This window comes from Accipiter gentilis, chromosome Z (genome assembly GCF_929443795.1).
Source record: "Accipiter gentilis chromosome Z, bAccGen1.1, whole genome shotgun sequence".
Taxonomy (NCBI): Eukaryota; Metazoa; Chordata; class Aves; order Accipitriformes; family Accipitridae; genus Astur; species Astur gentilis.
The window spans coordinates 12,382,704-12,397,241 of NC_064919.1; the positions used below are offsets into that span (position 1 = coordinate 12,382,704).

General features: G+C 34.7%; 1 protein-coding gene across 1 annotated transcript in view; it reads left to right on the forward strand.

Moving 5' to 3' along the window:
- PTBP3 (polypyrimidine tract binding protein 3) overlaps positions 1–12,243 on the forward strand; it is a 48,433-nt gene extending 36,190 nt beyond the window's left edge. Inside the window, exons 7-14 of the mRNA XM_049796140.1 lie at positions 977–1,154; positions 4,322–4,399; positions 5,065–5,195; positions 7,826–7,859; positions 8,487–8,579; positions 9,201–9,417; positions 10,485–10,562; positions 11,259–12,243. Coding sequence (XP_049652097.1) covers positions 977–1,154; positions 4,322–4,399; positions 5,065–5,195; positions 7,826–7,859; positions 8,487–8,579; positions 9,201–9,417; positions 10,485–10,562; positions 11,259–11,391 — 942 coding nt within the window. The 3' untranslated portion in view covers positions 11,392–12,243. The remainder of the gene's footprint in view (positions 1–976; positions 1,155–4,321; positions 4,400–5,064; positions 5,196–7,825; positions 7,860–8,486; positions 8,580–9,200; positions 9,418–10,484; positions 10,563–11,258) is intronic.
- The last annotated feature ends 2,295 nt before the right edge of the window (positions 12,244–14,538 follow it).

Here is a 14,538-nt window from a genome sequence, read left to right on the forward strand (position 1 = left end):
TATTAATAATAAATTATACCTTATTTCACAGAAATTATAATTTCAGTCCATATTATATTAAATAATTATAACAAACTAGTATCTTTTGACTGGTTTTTCCGCCTTCATCCATCATGATTCTTTTATGGCTGGTATAGTCAGAAGATACTACTTCAGTTATTTCTCTGAGCATAGCTACTCTTAAAAAGATGGATTTTATAGAATCATTTAGGTTGGAAAAGATCATCAAGTCCAATTGTAAACCTACACTACTGAGTCCACCACTAAACCATGTCCCTAAGTGCCACATCCACTCACCTTTTAAATACCTCCAGGGATGGTGACTCAACCACTTCCCTAGGCAGCCCATTCCAATGTTTGACAACCCTTTTGGTGAAGAAATTTTTCCTAATATCCAATCTAAACCTCCCCTGGCACAACTTGAGGCCATTTCCTCTTGTCCTGTTACTTGTTACTTGGGAGAAGAGACTGACCGCCACCTCACTGCAACCTCCTTTCAGGTAGTTGTAGGGAGCGATAATGTCTCCCATCAGCCTCCTTTTCTCCAGGCTAAACAACCCCAGTGCCCTCAGCCACCTCTCATAAGACTTGTGCTCTAGACCCTTCATATGTAAAGGACGGTTCTGTACAATAAAAATCTCCAAGTTAGTATCACTACTAGCATCTGATACCGTGTGTTGAGTTGAGTAGGAGACAAGTAAGATTAGAAGCACAGCTGGAAAGATAAGTCGTACTTAAAGCTATGTTTTGTGCATTGCCACAAGGTGACAATACTTACTAATTAGTGGACTACACTAGTACTCTACACAGGATGTTTAGGTAAGGATAGCGGCAGTATAATTGCCTACTTGGTGTTCAAAAGCAGCACCTTAAAAACAGAAGATGAGTTTCTGATAGGATACAATTGCAGGGTGAAAATAAAATAAACTTACCCACTACGTGTTTTGTCTCTGAAAACTTACTTATTTTTCTTCAGGCTCTCGATGGCCAAAGTATTTATACTGCATGCTGCACTCTGCGTATTGATTTCTCCAAGTTAGCTAGCCTTAAGGTGAGGTACAACAATGAAAAAAGCAGAGATTTCACTCGCCTTGACCTTCCTCCTGGTGATAGCCATCTGCCCCTGGGGCCATGCATAGTTCCACCTGCCTTTGGTAAGAAACCTTCACTTTTAGTGATAAATATACAATAAGATCGTTATGCTTTTTATGTTGTATTTATGCTCTGGCTTCATATTGGCTTCATAGAAGGGTACATTTTGCATATATTTTGGTTTGTTAGGTCCAGTAAAGTTTGTATGGAGAGCAGAAAGTCCTACTCCAGATATATGAGTATCTGAAATTATAACATGAGGAATGCTTTTGGGCAAGGTCAAAGTGTTGTCAAAAAGCTACATTTGTAAAATGCTGTGAAATACCATTCATACAGGTAGTATAATAAATGTTACATATCAGAATGGTCAATGTCAGTCATTCAAAATGGATGCTGGTTCCCTAAAGCTGCTTGAAAAGAAGTGTTTTAAGGGTGTTAGCACTTGTTCATTGGTATTTTAGGATAACTGCCAGCTGTAAGAAACAAAACTGTAAGAAACTTAGAAATGCTATGCTTATTTCTGTATGTTTTGTAGTCACCTTCTAAAAGATACAATTTTAGAAATTAGAAAGTCACTTCCATGGCATAGAGGAGACAGTGTCTGCTTGAAGCCACACTGAAGAAGCCTTTTTCGCATAAATAGCTCAGGCGTGCTCATTTAATCAACTTTGGTAATAATGCAGATCACCAGACAGATTAATCTGACCTGGCAGAAGTGCTCACAATGCAATTTGAGTGATTTTTAGCTACTTTTCTTTCTCTCTAATGACAACCATTAGCAATAATACACAGCTAAGAACTATCTCAGCTGTTGAATAGGTATCTAAGTGCTGTCCAGTTGGTTAGAAGAGTAGCAAGGGCTGGGAAAGAGTTCCCTTTTTTCCATCAGTTTTTTGTGATTGCTAGGGCAGATACTGGGTTTGGTTTGCTCTTTTAGATAGTTGGCTTTGTTGCAGTCACTACTTTCTTAATTGATTTTGCTGGTCCTCCTAAAGTTAGGCCTTGGATCTTTACATAATGTACAACCATTTTTATAATTTTTTTGAGTATTTGCCGTACAGCATCATGGAAATGTGCTGTTATAGATCTGATATGTTCTTATTAATTAGACTTACACAATTTGAAATGTCAATAAAAAGGGAAAGTACAATTAGCGTAGATAAGGACAAACTTGCTTGTAGGGTAGAGATAACATTGTACAAATGCTTTTGGAGGGTAGCACATGAACACTTACCCATTTCCTCTCACCTCACTCTTCCAAGCTTGTCATTGCTAGCAATCTCATTTTCAATGTGAACTTTTACTGTAATAGTAAGAACAGCAGAGGTGCTGGTGTAAAGAAGAGGCTGATGCCTGTATCAAAATTTGTAGTGCAGTCATAGTGAAGCAGCTACATAGGTATTTTTCTTTTAAAAAAAATAGTTATAGACTGGGAGAAGCATGCTTCTAGCATTTCTGTCAGTGGTAACAACATGCATATGTTGCCATAGTATGTCCTGATAGTCCTCAGTTGCATGACATGAGGAAAAGATGTTGGGAGTCATGTCAGCACTTACACTTCCTGTGTTATTACTAGTGGACATAGTTTTGATGGAGAATTCTAAGATAAAGCAGGTATCTATCAGAATAATATATCCATTTTTTCTGTAGAGTTCAAGTTATCTTAATAGCAAAACTGAACTGCTCTTGAAACTTGTAATTTCCTCTTTTTTTTTTTCTTTTTTTCTTTTGTTTTGTTTTTGGTGGAAAAGATACTGCACTATAAACAAGCAGATTTTATGAATGTTTTGCATTTAAAGAGTTCCCTCACCTAGTCAGCATAAGCAGAGATACATGAATTAGCTTGCTTTGAAAGCTAGCTGCCAGCCATGAAGCAAATGATTTTACATGTAAAAAAATGCAACAAAGAATTCCAGATCTTTCTGCATTAGCTCTGTTTGACAGTTTTTACATGCCTGACTTTGGTATCAGTTTGCAACATGCAGGTCTTATTTGGCAGAATAAAACCGCTTTATCTATTTCTTCATTAATGTTTCCATTACCGTTCTTGGATTGTGAATAAGTGATTAATACCTATATTGCCAAAACTTGTCAGTATAATGCACCAGTGCGTGTATTTCAAGAACACAATGACTTGCTTTGGTGTGATAAATGTATTCAGTTGTTTGTATGAAAGACACTTTGTTGCTACAGATAAGAGGAGGTGTAATGTGATGCGGTATTCATGAATACTTGATCTGTGGTGTCTGTTTTATTTGTTGATTTTGTAATTCATAACGGATACTTCTTCTGGTGTTGTATTATTTCTGTCAATAACTGTTTGTTAGTGAATGTAGCTATTTTAATCAATGGTGGAGGTCTGAGTAGTAAAGCAGACATAGTGCCAGGCTTGCAGGATGTATTTGCTGATTATACATGCCCCATTTAAAAAAATTTAGTGTACTAACATATGAAAGAATCCACAACTCAAGCTTGTATCTAACTGCCTCTTAGAACACAAGTTTGTGTGCTGCCCCAGGTAGCACTTAACTCCACATACTAATGTGAAAATCATCTTCGAGGCTGGCACTCTCCATATGCTGGTGTTCCAAATCTGTTTAATGCTTGTGATTGCCAGGAGAACCATAAAAAACACTGGCTATTTATGAAGTAATACAATCTGGGAAAGTACATCTCCTTAAAAAGCAAAATACATGTACTTTATGCATCTCAATAGCTAGTAAAATTCAGAACCTCAGATTCATTGTAGTTGTTTGTATTATTTAGCCTGTACTGGTTTTAGAAATGTCCAGGAAATAGTTGTGTCTCATCACTGCAAAATGTCTTTGAGTGCATTTACTTCCAGAAAATGTCTAGAATGCATTTCCATTGTGTGAATAAGAAACATTGAACATTGCACTACAGGTGTCTTAAGTTTTAAAGGATACTAATCTATGCTGTGCTTTCCTATTCAAACTTGTCTAAATTACATTTTGCCCTGACTTTGTTTTAGAAAGGGTCGTTGAGTCTGATCAGAATATTTGCTTTCAAAAGTGGCTGGAAATTGTCATTGTAGAACATAGAATCTTCGATTTCAATGAGAGTTTTTAACCCAGAAGATTTATAAAAGAGGTAATCATGGACCAAAGTCAGCGTATCAACATGGGAAGCTGATTCTCATTGCTGAAGTCTCTTCTGTTTTCTAAAAATTTTAAAATATCTTTTAATTAGGTGTGTCTGCTCTCTTTAGGCACCCCAAATGTTACCTTCTCATCATATGGAAGGCCTGCTGAGTTTGCCCCAGGCATGGGCTTTGCTGGAGCTGCTGGTAGGTTTCTATTTTCTAAAAATGTGGTGTTTGCATTTGGGGCTAGTGGTCTATCCGAATGCACCTGTGTTCAGAGCAAATTGTTTTCAAATATAGCAGTCAGAACACAATGTTGATTTGAGTCTTTCTGATTCTCTTTCTCATATTATTCAGTAAAATTACCTTCTGTAATTAAAAATATATGCTGAGGTAATTTATCATTTTCCAGTAAGGAAAAAATTAAATGCCATGGTAAAGATTACCAGCAAGAGAAGAAACTAAGCGTCTGTTTTTCTAAGAATCAGAAGAACTTCAGTGACATTCAAAGCTAAAGGAGGAAGTCTCCCCTTTTCTAGCTATAAAATGAGAAATATAGAGTCTTCTACAATCAGTGATCTTTTCCTTTCTAGCACAGGATAAATTTTTGTGCTAAATTATTTTTCTTTTTTCTTGAGCTGCGATTTATGTCCCCTTTTGTTTGGGTCTGTTGGTGTAGCTGAGTATTTCTTAATCTCTGGAGTGGAGGTGCTTTCTTCTTTATTGCTCAGATACTAGGAATAACTAAATTCCTTAAAAGCATTTTTTTAATTGAATATTGATGTTTTTGCCAAACATAACCTGCTTTTGTCTTCTAAAATGTCTTTTCCACTTTGAGATGTCAAGTGATACTATTAATAACCTTCCAGGTGTTTCAGTTCCAGGTATTCCTGGAGCATTTGGTTCTCTCACAGTCACCACACCTGGACCGATGACTCCTCCTGGTGTTTTTGGTGTTCCAGGAAATTCTGTTTTACTAGTCAGCAACCTCAACCCTGAAGTAAGTTTCATTGGTGGCACTGATGCAAGTATCAACTTGTATCAACTGCCAGAATCCTTCTTGCAAATTGACATTAGCTGAAGGAATGAGGGAGGAAATCTCTATGCTGAAAATATAAAAAACAGGACAGCTCTATTCTTGTTTGAGATAGTTTGCAATATTGATGAGGTTTAAAAACTCCAGTCAGCAGTGAAAAGCTTCCTAAAACAATTTACTTTAGGAAAGCTATGTTAGCAGTGTAGCTAGTAATTACAGAAAAGTCTATGGTCAGATGTGAGAAATGTTTGAAGAGGTAAACAACATATATTAAGACTAAACTTACTGGTATCTCTGTCAGTGACTCCTCTGTGTGCTACTTTATCACTAGAGAAGCCAAAGAATTTTTCATTTCTTAAAAATCATGAGGAGTTAGAGAAACAGAAGGGAAGAGAAAAGGAGATAAAAGCATGCCAAATCAAGTACAGTTCAAAGAAAGATAGGATCTTTCTAGTTTTGCAACTTTTCCCACGTTGGAGAGGAAAAAAACAGGTGCACTTTGCTCTTGACATCACTGTAAATCCATTTTTAAAAGTTAATAAATACTTGTTCACTTTTCATAGTACCACACAGATTTTTTTTCATGTGTTGGCAGTAAAATTTCCAAGGACAACTTGGATAGTTATTTTTGTACTGGAAATTACATAGACTGTTCTATAAGCTTACTCCCGTTACTCAAATATTACACATTGATCTGTGCTTAACTAAAAGCAATATACATCTCTTATAAAAATCAAGCTTTACCAAGGCCATGGCTTAAAACACAATTCTACTTGACTGTTGATACACAGTTCTACTACAGTCATGTAAAATTCTTGGTTTATGCACTCATTAGATTCACTCCACCATAAAACTGATAAAATTAGGAGTTATTGGCAAAATGGAAGTTATCTTCATATTGCTGAGATTTAAAAATCTGTTGACCAGTTACTTTAATCTTTAAGTAATTGCTGTGTCTCCATTTTTGTACCAATAGCTGAATTCCATAGTAAGCATCAAAAGAAACAGCTGCAGATTAGGACTCTTAAGACAAGTCACTTTTTCTTTGATTTGTCAATATATCTTATCGGTTAATTCCTGATGACTACTGTGGATGTGCTTTGTGTGACTGATTATTCAGGATGATTCTCTGACTCTTAGAGTGTTTTTTAAGAATAGGCGTATGTGAACCATAGGTCAAAGCTATTTGTAGGACATTGCTGCTTTACTTAAATACTAATTATATCTAAGAAGTTGTCGTGTAGAACTTTGTGCTGCAGTGCATGATACAACATAAATGCATTAAATAATGCTCAACTTCTAAAAAGGTAAAAAATAAGAATGTACAACAACATTAATTGTTGGAAATATAAATTGTTGTAAATATATTTCTTGGCAACTGTGTAACACTTGTTCTTCAGTAGTGGTTATCTGAGCCCTGTCACTTCTTTTTCTGTGTATAGAAAATCTGGTTGACCTTATTTTGATTTATATTTCAGTGTGCATTTGAACATTCTCTCTTGACTTTTAAATTAGCTGGTTTTGTCTTCCAAAGAACATTTTTTTAGTAGAAATATTGCAGTGTCATTTGGTTAAGAAATTTCTTTAAATAAACTGCTGAATTAAAACATTTGGGCCAGAAGGATAAACTATAGAAGTGTTTAAATTTTACATTGATAGTAATTGTTCCTTATTACTAAATGCTGATAAAAGATATGGGCTTACACTTAGGCTGCAGTATCTTCTGTTTTTAAATAACTTAGGTATGTTTGGTACACATTTCAAATGTTGTGAGTTCAGAAGAAATAGGGCTAGACAGTCTGAGTAGTGCTTCTGATACCCAGGTATTTTTAGTACTCATTACTGGCAAAACCTTTGCCTCAGTTGAATATTTGGCTGCATTAGGTTGTAAATTATATTCTTTGGTACTTGGGGATCTTGGAACAGAAGGATTTAATAAAAAATCACTGAAGAAAAATTATTTCTTTCAATATGTAGCTTTCTGTTCACAGCTTCTAATTGAATTTAAATTAGTAATTTAAATTCAATTTAAATACAACTTTCTATATGCTTCATATATAAACAGTTAAACATTATGTGTATCACTTTAGCATGTTATGGTCACGTACAGAAATGGGGACAAAACTGAAGACAAAGCAAACACATTTTGAAGCAACTGGTTTTGGTTTTGTAGGTGTTGTCTGCTGTTTAGAAAATACAAAGGAGTTCTTGAATGCTCTTTTCTGTTTCTAGTTTAGCAAATGTTTTTTATTTTTCAGGGAATGAACTGCCAGCCTGGAAAGACTTAAGCTCAAATAATTAAGCCACTTAAAATATTAATAACTTCTTCGGCATGACAGACTGGGTCTTGACTGATGAAAATGCATGAGCTGAAGTGTTAGCTTGTTTAAATATTTTATATGTGCATAGCAAATATATATTAACAAGAGCACTAAACACTGTAGTTATTGCAGGGAATAGCTTTTGGAGAGACAGGTTTATGTATTTAGTGTGCAGTATCTCTTCCATTCTTTTTGTTTACCGTGCACTTATGGAATAGATTTCTTTATTTGCATGGTTTTAAAAATAATATACTAATTTTATCATTTAAACAGGCCATCACACCATATGGACTTTTCATCCTGTTTGGTAAGATATATCAAATATACCTTGAGAAACTACATGGCTAGCATTCTTTTTATTTATCTGACACATGCTGGTTAATGCAAGCTCCATTGTTCTGCCCTTGTCCAGAAAACACAAAAGAGAATTTGCTGGTTTCAAAATTACAATAATTTGAGTCAACAGTTGTAGGCCACAGGTACCAAAAAGGCAAAATGGTTACGGTGTCAAAAGATTTTTCAGTGTGTGGTCCAATTTGTTTACTACAAAGAATGGGAAAGCAGAGTAAGATAAAAAAACAAAGATTGCATCAGAAGAAATGGAGTACAGAATTGGCACATATGTTAGTTGTAGAGGACAATGTTTGTTGTCATAGTAGTATTTTAACATGCCTCTGTTAAGAGGACTTTTAACACTGTTGGACTATTTAAAAGCTGAACATAACCATGCAGTTTTATGACTAAGATCCTGGGCTTTTTCCCCTCAGAAAATAATACACAAACTTTAAAGCTCTCTTTCATACTAATTTTCTAACCAAACTGTTTAACAAGTTGATTATTCTTTTTAATACTAATGTTAGTAAAAAGAAACAGACTTGCCTTTGTGCTGTTTATAGTAATACGCTGGACAAATTTCCTTTCTGGATTTCCACAGGTGTGTATGGTGATGTGCATCGTGTGAAGATCATGTTTAACAGAAAAGAAAATGCTTTGATTCAGATGGCAGATGCATTCCAGGCTCAATTAGGTACTGGTTTTTGATGCATTCCAGGCTCAATTAGGTACTGGTTTTTAAGGCACAGTTATGCTTCAGACTAGCATGAGTGTGATATAGGTGAGGAATTTGCCATCTGTCAGTGACAAGCATAAACAAAATAAATCCATCATTGTGATGCTTTACTACTACATACAAACCCTTCCTTGTATATGATTATGATCTGTTTGCTTTCATGTAAACAAATTATTTTCCTATAGTGATTTAAAAAAATCCTGTGAATCTCAATCCAGTAAATGTTAGAATTAAAACATCATACAATTTTCCTGTAGTTTATCTTACTAATACATCATGCAATTTTCCTGTAGTTTATCCTGTATCTAGCTATTTAAGAATAATCAACTGCTCTTTATTGAAATGCTGTTTTGCATTTTTGTTTCATTTAGACTGGAGGTTGTATTACATCCTTATACTTGTTTTAAATATAATGTTATGACGTGGCCCACCTGGTGACATGGAAGGTGCAGTTTACATTTAGAATGTGAAATCTGACACTAAATAGAAGACAATATTAGTATGCAGAGAATCCTTTTTTTTTTTTTTTTCTCCCCCCTCTCCCTTCATTCCTGTTCAAATTTTATTTCCACTTGTTAGCTATCAGCTACTTGAATGGACTGACGCTTTATGGAAAGGTCCTCCATGCTAGTCTTTCAAAATATCAGGCAGTTCAACTTCCTCATGAGGGACAACAGGACCAAGGTCTGACAAAGGACTACAGCAACAGCCCTTTACATCGCTTTAAGAAGCCTGGCTCTAAGAACTTCCAAAACATCTTTCCTCCATCTGCCACCCTGCATCTCTCCAACATCCCGTGAGTATCTACATGTGTGATCTTCTTGGAAAGATGTTTTTTAGGTTATGTTCTTAAGTTACAAAGTCTGACATAAGCTTTAAATTACCTTGGCCTTTTACTGTTTCCTGAGAATTTGGGTCATTCTGCTGTGTAATTAACAATAAGTGAATCCTTTAACTGTCACTTCTTTATTGCTAGCAAAGAGGATAACTGACTGAATGGTCTTCTTTATGAGTTTTAAACCAGTTTACATTTTCTTGAGAATATGTTTTTGTTTTTCACATATTAAGTCCTGTATTATAAATTTTTGCGAAGATTAAAGACATGGTTTTGAAGATAATGTACTGGAGTTACTTTATCAAATTAATCACTGGCATTGTTAGTTAATGTAGATACAGTTTTTAATCATTCTAACACTTCTGAAAGAATGGTTTTTACAGAATTCAGACCCCTTACATAGAGGGGAAGTTTTTTTGAAAAAAAATGCGTCAAGGAGTGTGTTCTTTAAAACTGAAACAACCTTTTTTCCTATCTGTTGAATGTTGTCAACAATGTGTGGAGTGACAGCCAAACATAAGTTTTTACAGGCTTCTTTTGTTCGGCAGCTGTGCAGGGAGAGAAAAGGGAAAACTATGGAATTTTGTCCAAATAAGAAAAAAAAAAAAAAAGACACCTAGAAAATGGCTTTTTGAGTTAAATAGAAGACTTTCCAAATTTGAAAATATGTGAAGCACACTCCCAGAAATTACAAGATGAAAGGTATTTCTGAAGGTACAGGTTAAGATCATAAGTGATTTTTATGCAATCTGAATTTAACTGAGAGAATAATGGGGGAGGATGAAAAGCAGTAGAATGTGTCTGAAGCATTTTTGTAGCACACTGTGGTGCTAAATCTTAGTGTCAAAGCCAAGATGTTTGGTCTAAAGTGTTGACACGGCTTGAGTTGGTGAAGATAGTTTTTGCTGTTCAAATTTAATTTAGAAATCAGAATTGTGATTTTGATACTATCACAGAATGCTGTGCTCTTTTACAACTTGAGGGGGTTTTGGTTTGGTTTGGTTTTGTTTGTTTGTTTTTTTAAATAGGCCTTCTGTTACTGTTGATGATCTGAAGAACCTTTTTGCCAGTACAGGATCTACTGTGAAAGCCTTCAGATTTTTCCAGTAAGTTCTCTTGTAAAAATGCTGAGCAAGCTTCCACCCTGGAAGATGGCCAATTGCTTTTTTGGGAAATTCCATGTGTGTATAACTGTAGGCAATGTTCCATGTGCGTGTATCTATGGGCAAAAGCTGTACAGCTATGACAATTTTTATGATAATTCTAATCTTAAAATTTTAAATGGGATACTATATTAGCATAATTAAATGAAAAATATCCAGCCTTTTGACAAATTCCACGTGTGTTCAAAGTAAGATAAGGAAAGTAAATACTCGCTTCTTTAAAAAGAAATACAAGATGTGTGTATATAAAATGTCATGTAAAAGGTGACAATGAATCTGCTCTAATATTCATTAAGGTTGCTTGGCAGCATTATTTTAGCATGATCATACCTGCTAGAATAATCTCATATACATGGACAACACAAGTGTTTCTCAGAGGTATTCAAGCCTTATTTTGACCCTGTTTTTTGAAGTGCAGTGTCATGGAAGAATGATATGGCTGTAGGCCACTGATCTGCAAAATTTGTATAGTTTTGTTATCTCCTCATTTTAGCAGGTGCATAACTAGTTCTGATTCTTTCACTGTACAGGTGTTAAGTGTGTGCGATGTGGCTGAAAAAAGACTTGTGTCACCTTCTTGTGTTGGCTAGTGCAATGAAAATTTGGTTAGGATTAATAATGATTTTTATTGTACTTCAGACACAATTACAAAATGGCTCTTATCCAGCTGGGCTCTGTGGAAGAAGCAGTTCAAGCTCTCATTGCGCTTCACAATCATGACTTTGGAGAAAATCATCACCTCCGAATTTCTTTCACAAAATCTACAATCTGACTTTTCTGTGAACTTTCCTTTAAGACTGCATCACAGTTTTAGTAAAATCTTCAAACAGGGACTGAAACAGGTGTGACCAGCTCTGTCTCTCAAAAGAAAAAGCTCATTCATACACAAAGAATTAAGTAATGATCTTTCCTAAGTTTACCTGCCAGTATGTGATCAAAGTTTAATATTAATCCATAGAAAGATGATTCTGTGAAATTGCTTTAGCAACAATATGTATCATCAAATTTTCTACTTAAAATTATAGAGAACATCCTTTTACCTCTTGTCCAAAATCAGCCTTACAAAACATTTGGAGTGCTTTTACAATATACCAAACAAATAATATTTCTAACAAAATGGTGAATCTACTCTATACAGATTGAACAATAATTTGAATGTGAAATAGTGCTTGGGTTTCTTGAAGAAAAGTAAGCACTGACTGGGATTGTCCTCTAAATAGTATTTATGTTACCAGGGGTTTTTTTGAAAACAATAAGTCTGTGCTGTTCATATGGGTTAAATTATTAGAGAAAAGGCAGTGCCTTCTCTGTGGAATAAAAGATATTTGAGAAGTTTCTTCAAGATGTGGTATCAGAGACGTAGCTTGACTTAAGCATGGAATGGAAGTTTGATGTCTTATTTTTACTATGAAGTGATGTGTAGTAGTATTTTGGAGAAAATAAGAAAATACTCCTGATTTCAAAGAATTTTTTTACATTTCTTTAAAGAATAAAAATGTTTACAGTCTTAGAGAAAATATTCAGGACTATGATAGTTTGACAAGTTTTTAAGAAGTTATTTTTGTTAAAGTCATTTGGGGGCAGAAAAATTAAACCTCAAGAGTTTTTTCTACCACTATAATGTCTAATTCCTAAATTACTATGTATTTACTTGATTTCTTATTATGTGCCTTACTATGTGGTTATGATACAATAGCTTAGAGTTTTTTCTAAAGTGTCTTGAAAAAAATATTGTGGCCTTTGTGAAAATTCTCTTCTTTTTCTTTTTGGTAATGTTTCCCTTAATACATTTAATCTTTTTTTTTAAATAAGTAATAATCTGAATTCTAGTCTCTTCTGCTTTAGTATAGAGATTGGATAGAGGTGGGAATGAGGTTTAATTCATTGCATAATCATGTAGGGATTCTTTGAATTTACCTTGTTGCAGTTGCCTGATACCAGTACTTGGCTGAAAAAAAATTCACACCCAGAGAAGTGCGCTAAAAAAAAAACCTATATAGAGACACCAAACAGCAAATTCACTGCAGTTTCTGGACTTCATCTAACTTTGAGAGACATTGGGTGTATCAGAATATTCTCTTTTGGGTTCCTGCATTCTTCTCTCAGTATTGAACTTGAAGTAATAATGAGCTATCGTTCTTTCCTTTGTAAGAATGCAAAAATGTTTGATACTGAATGTCTGTTTCTCTTTGGAGAATGAGCTGAGATGCAATTAGTTTTGGTGTTGAAAGTACATACGAACTTCAGTGACTTCTGACTATATTTTAAAAAGTTAAATTTCTTTTTAAGAGATTTTTCTTTCCAGTATTTACTTAACCACCTTTTAAAGAGGTAGTCCTCTCAAACACAATATGTATTTACTTCTAAGTACTGCAGAATTTTTTTCGTCTGTAATATTTTGTCACTCATTCTCCCCCCCCCCCCCCCCCCCCCGCCATTAGGCTGTATGGCTAATTTCCATCTTTCTAGAGGGGGCATTTTTCCACCATGATACAGGTATTCTGGAGTAAGCTTTTTCAAATGTTCTCTCTGAAATATTTTTGCAAAATCAGCAGAGTACTAGCTTGCCTTCTTTTTTTGTGTGTAAATTAATTAGAATTACAGCAGCCAATCATAGTAAAGATGGTGCCAAACCTATACTGCACAAAAGGGTGCTATTTGACAGTAGAGAGAATGCTGACTAAATACATATGTAGCCATAATAAGTGCTGTACAACACAAAAAAATAAATATTCAGAATGCACTATTTACTGGAAAGTTAAATGGCTTAGTAATAACAGACAATGTTATCTCTCAGATTTGAGGTAGTGTTTCCATTTTCCCCTTTCTGAAATAGCTAATTCAGTTCAGTGAAGTTTGAAACTAAGTAATTGTGTAGTGCCAGAGCACCATATTTACAAGGGACACATGAATGATTTTAGCAAAATGCAGTTGTAAGCAGGCTTGTTCATTTGCAGGATACTTAATACTGTCTGTGTTTTGCCTTGTTAGCAGTCACACTGATACCAGTTAAAGAGACTCTTGCTGGACTGGGAATGTTGCTTGTTTACTGCACATAAATTGCTTTGATAATGCTAGTCCATATGAAAAATGCTTTGTCACTTTTCTTAAGAATTACAGCTACAGAGGAGAGGAATCATACTAGATCTGAATGTAACTCTAAAGCAGAAAAAAAAGAACCTTAAATTTGAAAGCTAACATTGGCACATAAAATATAGCAGAAAATGGGAAAGCTTAATCAAACATAAAGGGATGAGGGCCTCTGACATTCTTTCAAAACCAGAAAGGAATAATTTCTTGGCTTTAACTTAATGTTGAGAGTAGAGCTAATGTCAGGTCTGGAATGTTTGCAGTTTGAAATGTAGAGGTCTACAGTTTAAGTTAGAAGAGACTTACAATTTTTTAATTTAAGAAAAATCTGGGTGGTGGATGTTTGCTTTTTGGTTTTGTATATAAGTTTATCATTTATCTTTTCATAATTCTCCATTGTTGTTGTTCTGTTTCTGCAGTTGAATTATTCTTGTCAACTTACTTTTAAATTTTTGTGTATCTTAAAGATGCTGTCTCTTAGGGAAATCTGCTTTTACAGGAAGTGCAGACAAGCTTTAAAACTAACAGTACATCTTAATGTTTGCTTAGCAGAATGAAGGCCCTAGTTAAGGCTAGTTTACCTCATTCAGTATTCTGCCTTGAATAATAAAAAGCAAAACCATAGTCCCTTTTTTATCATAAAGCATTGTCAGTGAAGTATCAGGACAAAATGAATAATTCTTATACTTTGTGCTTGACTTGTTAGTTAGTGCGAAAACACAGTTGCTTCTCAGCTTTTGATTCTCTAAAGCATATATGATCAGACCCCTTGGTATCTGTGAAAAGAGAAGGATTTGGGAAAGAATGGGATTACTCTACAGATTCTTAC